This window comes from Anneissia japonica, unplaced genomic scaffold (genome assembly GCF_011630105.1).
Source record: "Anneissia japonica isolate Jap-2015-1 unplaced genomic scaffold, ASM1163010v1 scaffold1810_len1271414_cov176, whole genome shotgun sequence".
In the NCBI taxonomy this organism is placed as follows: domain Eukaryota; kingdom Metazoa; phylum Echinodermata; class Crinoidea; order Comatulida; family Comatulidae; genus Anneissia; species Anneissia japonica.
In genome coordinates this window covers 44,659-57,504 of record NW_022702449.1, presented here as the reverse complement: position 1 = coordinate 57,504, position 12,846 = coordinate 44,659, and the positions used below count along the sequence as shown (strand labels likewise).

Here is a 12,846-nt window from a genome sequence, read left to right as displayed (position 1 = left end):
CCGGTATCTTGTTATAAAATAAGATGTTATCTGCCTGTAAAGTGGTCTTTCGTTAAAATCTGGTCATTTATGCAGTTCAATTCTACAATTTCCAGGAATATTCTTGACTTTCTTAGGAACGTGATGGGGAACACCCCCTTAAAATAGTTGGGGTACGTGTCGCCTGTCACCCCGTTTATGCTATTCACCAGAAGACAAGGCATTATACAGGCATTATACAGTAATTCGGCACCAAATCCTGAATTTACGTGATTTCTAACATTTTTTATACGAAGAGAGTAGAATAGTAGGCCTATTTCAAATAAATCAATTATCAGTCATTATTATACTTTTTTAAAATATCAACAATTATTTTACACTATTTGCAAATAAATTTGTTTTATTGTATTAGCTATAAAATTGTAATTGGTGTTTTTAGGTAAGAAAATATAATAATATGCCTATTCCTATATAGGGCCTATTGATGTAAGATCACATACTTTTTTTTCCCGACTCCTGTGTCGGCACACACTGGGCAGGCCTCACTATTTGTCAATTAATCGTACCTATCATTGTATTTAAAATTAAAATTGAATTATTGTTGTAGATCCATCTACCCTGAAATTAAATATTACAGAGGTTATAATATCTAGCAATTTCCGTGTTTACATTCTGGGACGTGACGTACGTACGAACTTGCGTATTTTTCGTACGTACGTACGTGTGTTGCGTAAATGAGTACGCGCAGACTGTTGAAGGTATGTTAACCAATCAAAAGCGTCAGCGGCAAATCAAATTAAAGCGCTTCGTAACCAAGGCACAGCACACACATCCTAGGCATGGCGTATAAGCCCAGTGAAATAGTTCAGTTTTCTTTGCTATAAAAATCACCTTTCCCGTGGGTATATTTTGGTAAACTTTTTGTATGTTGTAGATATAAAATTTAACTATATATATTCATAAAAAAAAGTTTTGTTGCAATTATGTCCAACTTTGGTGCTTCAAATCCGTATTTCTGGTGGACTACTGGTAAAACTGAAATCCTATCAAATTCATTGTTCTTGGTTGTTGGACCTTATTCAAATTGACGGTTATTCAGGTTTATCAGCTTTTATTTCATGATCACACTTTGTATGTTGTTTCAAGCTGCCTTACATTGTCAATCTAATACTGCATGCAATTATAAATCATAAATTATGAGGCGCCAATTAATGTACTTAATTATTAATTATTGTTAATTACTTAACAAAATTATAAACATATAATTCATTATTTAATATATAATTCAACATGTGTTCGTTAGAATATATATATATAATTAGTTTTGCCTCTAACAATTATATATAAAAAATATGGTGGAGCTATTTTCATTATTTATAAATAATTTAAAGTAGCTCGAAGACGACTTCAAAATTATCCAAAATAATATACCTGACATTGAAGCTTTCAAAAAACCCCCCGTATTGGCTAGAAGACAACCCCCAACCTAAAATCTTTGCTCACATCCTCCAATCTTCCCTCTTCCCGTCCCAAGCCAGGTAACAAACCTTGTGGTAATCCCAGATGTAATATTTGCCATATCCTCATAACAGACAGTCTCATCCATTCACCCAACACTAAAATCACCATCAGACCCCCTTCGCTCACTTACAATGCCCATAATATCATATATCTCATTATGGTGTGCCGTACCGTATGTAAAGGGTGTGCTATGTCGGGGAGAGTGGTTGCACATTTAGACAAAGGATTAATAACCACAAAAGCTCTATAAGAAAACATTATATTCTGCCTTTAGCGACACTTCAACGGAGCTAGACACACCATTAATATAATATGAGATGTATCATTATAGATAACAACATCAGATCACTTAATGAAAGAAGATGTGTTGAAATAAAATGGATTTTGAAACTTAGGACTCATAAAATAGGAGCTAATAAGGACCTAGGTTTTGCTTCAGGCTTTACAGTTTTTCATTCCTGTAATTTATCATAGGCCTCTCTTTATACATATTTTATTATATATTGATTGATTTATCATTTCTCGCCTATTTCTTCCATAATTATTTTGATGGCTAATTCTTGGTAATGGTTTAATATATTATCTTAATCCCATAGTTTATGTGCAATAACTACATCCATCGTTATCTCTATTGCTAACATGTAATTTGCTCTAATATATATCTTTAGATACTCGTACGCTGATGAAGGTAGCCGGTGCTACCGAAAATTTCGTACCAATAAAATTCAATGTCTCAATTAAGTCAAAGTGTTTTGCAGTACTTTCATGTCTGTCAACCATTCTATAACCGAGGCATGCGTGGAATAGCATCAATTGCATCAATTTCATTGATAGTTGGGATCAAAACTAATTATATATATATATACTGAGCAAATGTTGAATTACATATGATTAAATAATGCTTTAAATCTTCTTTGTGAATACTTACTTGGATAAACCGACTAATTGCCTAATCTCTCTAAAAAGAGAACATCCTCATTCTTTTTCGAAAGATCGTTGTAAATTTATATAATTAAGGAAGATATGTATATATGTATCTTATTTTTTGGTGATTTCAGGGAAGCGGAGGGCGTAACAAAATTAAATAACAAAGCACCATATCTCCAACGGTTGATCCATACCACAAACAATAAATAAGTTCATCCACCTAATTCGTTCGTTCGTTAAATGAAAGTACACATTTTCGCTTCATACAGTAATTTAATATTTACCTTTTGATTCCTCTAACTTACTGCAACATGTTTCTTTTTTTTTTTCAGTTTTCCGTTCTGCATTGGCACGAAAATACGAGTGTATGAGAGAAAATGAGGATTCAACCGAGAACTCTGGCAATTATCTGACTTTGTTCAGAACTCGGAGCTTCTCACGCTGTATTATGGAGTGCAGATACTTAAATAATTGTACTGCTGTCAAGATACACCAAAACGAGTGTTCCCTGCTACTGGGCCCTGATGGGTTGGACATGACCAAGTTGATTTATCTGGTTTACAAATTGGCCTAGGCGCATTAGGATAAGTTTGATCGTCGCGAAATCATTTAATTTAATTCGAAACCTTCGATTTTCAGCGGTTTTCGCTATTTTTTCGCACATTTCTCTTCATAACTTTAATTCTACTTGTCCGATTTTCGCCATTGTCCTTTTATCCTATTCCAAATTTAATAACAGTTTTATTGAGAGAAAAGGAGGGTTCAACCCAGAACTCTGGCAATGATCTGACTTCGAAGTTCAGAACTCGGAGATTCTCATGCTGTATTATGGAGTGCAGATACTTAAATAATTGTACTGCTGTCCACATACACCGAAACGAGTGTTCCCTGCTACAGGGCCCTGCTGGGTTGGACATGACCAAGTTGATTTATCTGGTTTACAAATTGGCCTAGGTGATATGGAATTATTTGATTGTATTTAATAAGATGGTAAACTCATCTCAACAATGTTAATTAAAATGAATAAAATATATTCGAGTACTGAGGTTTCCAATTAAGTACAAGGCACGTACCCAAGGGGGAGGGGTGACGGGTGTGTACGCACCCTTCCTCCTCAAATTACAAGAGTTTTACGTAGAAAATTCAATACTAACTCTCGCACGTTCTAAAACCATCCACCACACCTCCTCCACCAATCAGAGTAGTTTCCAACTAGGATCTCATCTAATTCTTCGTACAAGCAACGACTTTTATCTGTGTTATCTTTTTGAGAAATTTGAGTGTTTTTCCACACCGCTTGCGTGTCAATGATTAACACTGGGAACAAACTCATCTTGTAGGTTTCAATAAAATCATCTTTATTCTCGTTTGCAAATCATCCTGATACAGTAGGTATTGATTTTGCACAGTTCTCCATGGCGAAGGTCAGAGCAAGAAATATATATAGGGCATAGGCCTATTATTTTAATACACAAAGAAAATTATATTCGAATTTAAATCTGAGAGTGCCATATCCGGCCAGCTATAGAGGATCTGTGAACGTCTTTCCATATTAAATATTTCGAATTCCTCGATCCGCTATTGAGAGTGGCGGATTCAAGGGCCGGCCGGCTCGCCCCCTTCCCCTTTTTTTCATAACTTCAAAAAATGAGAAAAAGAAAGTCTGAGAGTGCCATTTCCGGCCTAGAAGTGCCATAATCATAAATTTTCATCTGTAAAATTCCATCCCTGGCCCCATCTATTTAATTCAAATTCCTGGATCCGCCACTGATAACCGTTTCTATTCATATCCCCTGCCCCTAATATTGGAAAAAATTATATTAAATCTGAGAGTGCCATTTCCGGCCATCTAGAAGGTCCATAATTATAAATTTTCTTATCTCAGCCCCAACCATGATAGGGCTGAGGCGATTGATCGGCCCTCCACGGGCCCCTGCTATTTAATATTGTTCATATATTATTGCATCTTCAGAATCGATTAAATAAAACTTGCCCTTCGACACCAACCGGCTCTGTCCCTGGCGCCCACCCCACCCCCACGCTTCCCTCCACGCCATTTTGGTCTAATGTCTACAAATTCTCACCCATCCAATAAAATATTCCTGCTTACTGGCCTGAGTACGCTTATAATGCGGTTCTTAAAAAAAAAATCAATGGAATAGTAAAGATAGAAACTTGATATACTAAGACACATTCTTAATAAACAAAGACGAATTTTGTGAAATTATACAAATATTGTAATAAATAATGGCACTGATATTGCATCAATGACAGTAAATTATCCGTTTGAGGTAGATTCTCATCATGCTTATGATGCCTGGCTAATAAGACTATCATTAATTGTTCATTCTAGCTACCAATTGGTGGCGCTATGTTTAAAAATTAAAAAAAAAATGTTCGCGCGGAGAATTTCTGTTTATAATTTGTAATGGAGGAGACTCACGAGGATGGATTTGATAATCATACATTCAGAAGATGTCAGAAAGGAACTGATAACGGGTCTTCAAACGGAGCTTCTGGTGATGAACTGCTAACTGAAGTAATACACATGACTGCTGTTATATTTTTGGCTAGGCTACCAGCCACCTCACTGATTTGTTCTTACTTAGAAAGGCTAGCAGGATGCTAGGGCTAGCATTGCAGCTAGCTGGCTAGGCCTAGGTACGTAGACCAGGTCTCCTTCGTCCACGGCAGTGCTTTCTCTGCTTTCCTAGCTAGGCGGCCTAGCTAGACCTAGCCTAGGTAGTAGTTGGGCCCATACTCTAGAGTATTGGTAGTGCCGATGGTTTAGATCTAGCCTGCTGCAGTTAAACTACAGTTTTACATTTAGTTAGTAAATATAGGTTTTTTCGTAAATGACTAATTTTGATAGAAATAATAATATGGTTAATAATGTGTGTGGTAGGAAATTTTAGTCATAGAAAAAAAATGTTATAAAAACACATTTAAATAACTAGCCCCACACATTATCATAATTTTTGTGTTATTGTGTTCCAGGATCTGTGTGATGGCCGGTCAGAAACAAGTACACCAACCGCTGACACCATCTCTCGCTCAGACACCCCTACAACGGGTCCAGGAAGAGGTCGTTGGGGAAGGGGAAAGTTCAAGGTCAAACGTTGTAAACTACAGTATAAATTCCGCTGTAGCATTAAAGAAGATCATGGACAACCCATATTTGGGATTCAATTCAACCACTGTCACAAACCGGGAGATGCGCTGGTGTTTGCAACTGTCGGAAGCAACCGAGTTAGTATCTATGAGATGCAGGAAGATGGCGGGATCAGCATTATACAGAGTTACATTGATGCAGATGTATCCTTTCAGATCAAGGAAAAATATGGAAATTAAAAAAAAGTGGAAATAAATTCCATAGGCATCTTATAATACCTTCATCTGTGCTACAGTATATAAAGATGTACAGTAAGCAAGTTGTATTGTAATAGTATCTATTTGGTCTACTAATTGAGTATAAAGCCCTGTCCAGACTATCAAATTATCAACTATCAAATCTCAGTTGGCAGAGAGCAAACAAATAATATTAATTATTTATCATCTTTAGGCAATTCTTTTTTAATAATACCTTGTTTAGCGAACTTATTTTGTGAAAGATCGTTAGAGAAGGGTGGAAAATAAAAAATACTTTTTTTTTTAGCAATTTAAATTTTGCCAAAAACATCCAGACAGGAGAAAATAAAACTAAAATTTTGTTTTCTTATTTAGCAAAATGATTTTGCCAATGCGGAGGAGAAAATAAAAATGTAATTTTATTATAAGAGACAGATGTGTGTGTGTGTGTTTATCTTATTTTTGGAGATTTCAGGAAAGCGGAGGGCTTAACAAAATTAAATAACAAATTTTTTCTGATGGAGGGTGCGCTAACTGGCCAAATATAAAATTTGATGTTTATTTGAACTCACCGTTAATGGAGGTCAGAGGGTTTACCAAACAAGTTGGCGCTAATGCACTTTAGTACTCCACCCTAACCATAACCATAACTCCAGTCTCGCTATGTTATTGTTAAGGTTACAGTTGGGTTAGGATAGAGTACTAAAGTGCATTAGCGCCAACAAGTTATGAAAAAGTCTCACCTTATCACTGATGGGAATGTTTCTAAATTAAAGTTTAGGTTTGATAAGTATGAGAATTCAAATAAAATGCTTTAACCTGTTGTTTAGTCCATGGAAAACTTCTACACATGTGCTTGGACATATGAGGAATCAACTGGACTTCCACTTTTAGCTGTTGCTGGATCAAGAGGCATCATCCGCATAATTAGCCCAATTACCATGCAATGCGTTAAGGTTGGTTATGACACAGTGGTATGTTCCGCTAAGCCCTGCATAATTTAAATCACATTTTATCCATAATTGTTTATGGGTGAGAATGGTACTTAACATCAATGTAACATGGGATAAAGGTTATTGTTTATTGTGACAGGGTACTATTTTATGCTAATTTATCAATCTGTGACATAGAGGGACCTGTTGTTATATATCTTTGAACTAATTTACTGAACTATCTTAATCACAATATAGTATTCAAAAAAATTTGGAACATTTTCCCCCAGCATTATGGTGCCCATGGAAATGCTATAAATGAACTGAAATTCCATCCACAAGATTGTAACTTGCTGCTGTCAGTCAGTAAAGGTAGGACAAGGTTCATTGGACAATGGACTGTTTATATAATATAATAGTTGAAATATGGTATAAGTAAATATGGTACAGGCCAATAATTTTCATATGAAAGTTTGTGATCTTTGCTATATTAACTAATATATGTAATTGGTTAAAGTTATTGTTAATCCTGATCTCAACACAAATACTGTACAGGTCTCCCTCCAATTAAAGACCACACTTGGGACCAGGGTTTCATGGTCTTTAGCAGGTTTGGTCTCTAATTAGAGTAATAAAAATAACAGACATTTGTTCATTTGGGACCACAGAAAAGAATGAGACCTGTATTTTTACAATTCTGTGTTGATTGAAATCATGTGTGTGTACATTCATGATAATTATTTTTATTTTTACTAATGCTTTTATTATTGATATTATTTTTATATAATTGTTATCATTTAGATCAATCAATTCGACTGTGGAACTTGAAAACAGATTCAGTGGTGCTGGTGCTAGGAGGTGTCGAAGGTCACCGGGATGAAGTTCTCAGTGCAGTAAGTATGGAACCCAGTTGTCATGTAATTGCTTATTGAATGATGAGTGACTTCTAAAAATAACCTAATATGGTATTAAAGTACCGGTGGCGGATCCAAGAATTTGAAATTGAGGGGGCCCAGGGAGGAATTTTCAGAGAGTGGTGACCCCCCTCAGCCCTACCAGCTTTACCTATTTATGGTTATGGCACCTCTTGGGGGCCAGAAATGGCATTCTCAGAGTTAAATTTGAATATACTTTTCTTTTTTTCCATTTTTTAATAATTGAGGAGGGGGGGCCTGGCTGGCTTCCCCCACTCCCCCTTGAATTTTCCCCTTGAGTACATGTTGTAGAATGGTGGAGATGGTGAATGAGGCTTCATACTGTAGGTTCATTCTGTTTCTTGTATTCCTATTCTGTATGTATATTTGGGATGTCCCCTTTTTTAATACATTTTTGGCCAAGCTAAGCTCTTTTATTTAGGCCTACTGTACTTCACTTGATAGTGTTATTGGAGCTTTAGGGGTGGAGAAATTCAACCAGTGTACTCTTATGCTCTTGCAATTAAATTATAAACTAATGTAGAGGTTTTTGTTTAGGATTTTGATATTGATGGAGAACGAGTGGTATCCTGTGGTATGGATCACTCGTTGAAGATATGGTGCTTGAATACAGACAAAGTACAGGAGTCAATAAAACAGTCATATACCTACAATCAAGCAAAAACAGACCAGTGAGTATAATTGTTTAAGACAGGCCATACATTATCGGATTGTTTCCAGTTGTTTTGGGGGGATATTCCCCTTCTTGTGTGAACAACGTATTTGCACATGTGCCAAGTCTTTCGACTTCTAACCAACTAGTTGTGTGTGATGTTTAGGCCACTGCTGGTCACATCTTCTCACATGACTACAACTGATTTCCAAGTATAATATATATATAAATTGGAATACGGTAAATTTGTTCTTAAAGACATTACTAGGAATACGACTACTAGGAGTAGAAGATGTTTGGCATTTTGTAAGACTTTTATTCCTATTGCATTATGTATAGCCATATTCTCAGTGTCTTAATACTTTTAATTAAATTATTTATCAACTTTTGAATTTGTTTGCAGTCCATTTAAAACATTGTATGTTCACATACCTGATTTTACAACTCGTGATATTCATCGAAATTATGTGGATTGCGTCCGGTGGCTTGGAAATTTTGTTCTTTCAAAGGTTCGTGCTGTAGTGTTGTGTACAGTGTATAGTATTTTGTTTAGTAGTACTTACTGCCTAGCAAGTTGAACTGGACTTGAACAAGATTAATTAAAACAATAACGTGATCCCAGTGCTTTTATGTTTTACATATTTATTTTTCAACAGTTTAAGAATAAAAAATCTAACCAAGGAGTGCTTGTTATATATTGTGGCAAAGACAAGCAAAACCAGTCACTCCTCACAATTCACGATTTGGAAATAATGTCCAAAAACATGTTGGAATGTCAACATTCTCGTTATCTATTTTATTGCACTAAACATCATGCATTGCTCTTAGTTTCCCCCATATTCTATGTTGAATCAACATTTTTTAACAAATTAGTGATGATCTCTGAGAAATGTGTGAAATCAAACTTTGAAGGCAAATACTGTTCTTTAAACAGCTGTATGTTTAAACTCCTATAACTTCCTAACAAAATTTTATAATAATAATAATAAATTGGAGAATTGCATAGCGCCTGTTTAAAAAAATTATTTGTCACTGGTGCTTAAATGATTCCTTTTATAACTTTCATTTGACTGTTCAACTCTGTATAACTAAAAATTAATTTTTTGCAAGTCTGTACTGCAATACATTGAATTGATAAAAGCTTTTTTTTTTTCAGTCGTGTGAAAATTGTATTGTGTGTTGGAAACCTGGCACAATTGATGATAACATTAACCAGATAAAGACCAATAGTAAACAAGTTACGGTGCTACATAAGCTTGAGTATACCAACTGTGATATCTGGTTTATGAGATTCAGTATGGACTTCTCTCAAAAGGTAGTTAAAAGGGAAGGTTGGAGGCCCCAACCCCCCAGTAAAAAAAAAAAAAAAAAAAGGGAAAAAAACGTTTTTTTGGTGAGTTCTGAGACTGCTATTTCTGGCTGTCTAAAAAGTGGAGCCATAAACTTTTAGCTAATTCCTTAATAATGCTTGAAGATAATCATTTTTAAATTTACCTCTTGTGGTCTGGAATATACATCTATAAAAGTGCCTCCTTGGGGCCCCCTCTAACAATAGAAGTATGTATTCAATCTATAATTTAAATATTGCACCCAAGAGTATAGAATTATTTTCCACATTACTGTTTGCTTTTATTTGTATACTGCCTATGGGAATCAGCACATTATAAATCTCAAATTCAGCTGCACACCCATATGGTATAACAAATCGCCCTTTCTTTTACACCAAAAAGCAACCTTCGGGCCATTATAATTATAGTTTGTCATTACACTTATTGCATCATTTGGTACACTAATACCAAATTGTTTTTCAATTGGGAATGGCTGTAAATAACAGAAACTTTTTGAATTGCAGATATTGGCGCAAGGGAATCAGATTGGTAAGACGTACGTTTGGGACTTGGATGTTGATGACCCATCACAAGCAAAGTAAGTCATATGCAACAACAGTCATCTTTAAATCATGTATTTTCATTTGGCTTGGTTTTAAAATAGCAAATGGTTTAAATGCACGAGTAGGGAGAACTGGGCAGGAGCTCCAGATTGTTAGCTCTTCAAACACTAAACAATAATCAAGAATTGACTTTTTGCCCTTTTCCACATATTATTAACAAATATATTAAGTAATTAATATTAATATATTAATTAACAAATATATTAATTACTTAAATATTGTTTGTTATTTTGTTTTTAGGTTTATTAAATTGGGTCATCCTGACTGTAATTCTGCAATTAGACAGACATCTTTGTCGAGGGATGGCAGTGTCTTGGTGTATGCCTGTGACGATGGCACTGTATGGAGATGGGACAGAATTAAATGAATTGAGAGATGAATTCCTGTTGTATCAAGATAGGAAAGGATCAACTGATAATGCTTAGAACTGAACTAATAAATGTATGTCTGCAATGATGCAAACACAGCAGCCAAGCACAGTGAATGTAAAACCAGTTTTCAACTAGGCAAATTTATTTGCGCGAATCAAAAGCGTTAGTTTACTTCCTGAGCACTGATTGGCTGCGCAATTTTTTTTGCCTCGCAAAAAGCAGAAACAGTTTGAACTACCGATTTCACTGAAGTGCAAACTCTGATAGAAATGTGCATGCGCATGAACAATGCTTTCGATTCATGCAAATTAATTTGCTATTGGAAAACCGACTTAGCAGTCATAAAATATTACTTCTCGGAAGAAAAAAAACTATTGCAATTTGACCTGGAAGAAAATAAAGCATATCTACTGACCTGACATTTTAGCACTAAGTCTTCAAAGTAACAACAGAACTATGTCAACTTTTTATAACTGACTATTTTTATCCTGCCATGGATATTGATGCTCTTTGGGTGTGTCGCGGGAGTCAGAGGTCCCAGATGTTACTGTTGTGTAATAATAAATATGAACAGTACAGTAAACTTCCAGTGTAGTGCCTTATTTTATTTCAGTTATACTGTAGAGGTAAATAGTTTTCATCATATCATATATGTCTTGTTATGAAATTGATTTTTGGTGGTATGTCAGCCATCTTGTAATTCAAAATGACTGACCTTTCTTACAGGAAGTAGTTCACATAACCAAACTGTTTTTCACTACACACATAACTAGATATTTTTTTCATACCACTGAAATAAAAGGAACCTAACGTTTATGAACTATGCTTGATACGATTTTTACATGTTCCTATTCAATCACTGTTATTATTTATGTATTTAACTCCTGTTTTTAAAAGTGGTTTAGGATACATAAAAATGCATGAATTTTTACAACATGTTCCTATTCAATCACTGTTATTATTTATGTTTAGGATACATAAAAATGCATTCGGCTAGACTAGAGTATTCATGAAAGAACAAGTAAACAAACGACAGTACAACAACTTTAATGGCTAAAAATGTTGGATCCTCAAGTTTGGAAGATGATAATTACTGACCTTTAAACAGTCTGAACTTTAAACAATCTGAACTTGCCTGAATAGAGCTTTTCATTGCATTTCATTCATTTCACTTTATTTCGGAATAACTCCACAGAACAATTATACAATAAATACAAATATAAATAAGTAGCAATGTGATAGAGATACCTCTAAAAAGTGTTGCAGCAATGCTGCAAAATATATAAGTGCGATAACGTTAAAGAAGAGGAATCTGCGATCAACTAGTCCATTGGGGCTTTTGGATTACACTTGCAACTTGTACAATACACATCTAAGTACTAAAATATAAACAAATTTACATAAGAATTGTAATTTAATATAATTATTATCAATTATAAATAAAGACAGGCCCCCTAATACTCAATAACTATGGACTCTTGCTAATGGAATTTCACCCCAATTATTAAATGTATAGTTTACATGGAAGTTGACTGCCAGTAAATACCAGATATTCATTTCATAAGTATTTACATTACCTTAAAATGTATACAAATCATAGGAAAATGTCGAGTCTAACTAGAGGAGACTCTTTATGTTGGTTGTCTTCGAATATATCTGTGTAGTGTGAGTCAGCCTGTAATACCCATTTCACACATTCACGATTTTTGCTACGCTTGAGCAGGATTTTTCAATTGTTTGCGTCGTGCTAAATTTCGTGGTCAATCGTAATTCACCGTAGCGCATCGTACTGGACCTTGATGCCATCGTGATGGAGCGGATTTTTTTGGACTGTTAAAGAAAATCGTGCTCAATCGTTTAAGTATCGTAACGTTGTCGTCGCTATAGCAGATTTAGCTTGCATATAGGCCTACTGTATTGTAGGTTTTTGAACATGGCGAAATATCAACAACTATGGCGACGACGACAACGTTCAATATTCGTTAATTGTGTGGTTTTTGTTTTTGGGGGGTTTTTTTTGTAATGTGATTAGTTAAATTAATCAGGGTCTTGGTGAATCATATTGATGTCGTGCTTTCGTCTTTGTAAAATCATAGTGACGTCGTAATATAATCTTGGTAATTCGTAGTTAGTTACGCCTGCGCCCCACAGACGTCGGCCAACGGTATACTATGGAGAACTCATCGCAATGACTCGCAACGGATCGTTTTTAATGACGATCCGTTTGGTT

The 12,846-nt window shown here is 35.1% G+C and overlaps 2 protein-coding genes across 2 annotated transcripts in view; both read left to right on the top strand.

The window, feature by feature from the left end:
* LOC117103919 (C-type lectin galactose-binding isoform-like) overlaps positions 1 to 4,685 on the top strand; it is a 10,196-nt gene extending 5,511 nt beyond the window's left edge. The window contains exon 5 of the mRNA XM_033244558.1: positions 2,760 to 4,685. Coding sequence (XP_033100449.1) covers positions 2,760 to 3,001 — 242 coding nt within the window. The 3' untranslated portion in view covers positions 3,002 to 4,685. The remainder of the gene's footprint in view (positions 1 to 2,759) is intronic.
* Positions 4,686 to 4,804: 119 nt separating this feature from the next.
* Positions 4,805 to 11,436, top strand: LOC117103918 (polycomb protein eed-B-like). The gene is made up of 10 exons (XM_033244557.1): positions 4,805 to 4,966; positions 5,425 to 5,742; positions 6,606 to 6,731; positions 6,998 to 7,079; positions 7,509 to 7,600; positions 8,180 to 8,313; positions 8,698 to 8,803; positions 9,451 to 9,609; positions 10,147 to 10,220; positions 10,486 to 11,436. The coding sequence occupies exons 1-10, from the start codon at positions 4,856 to 4,858 to the stop codon at positions 10,610 to 10,612; spliced, it is 1,329 nt and encodes a 442-aa protein (XP_033100448.1). The 5' UTR covers positions 4,805 to 4,855; the 3' UTR covers positions 10,613 to 11,436.
* The last annotated feature ends 1,410 nt before the right edge of the window (positions 11,437 to 12,846 follow it).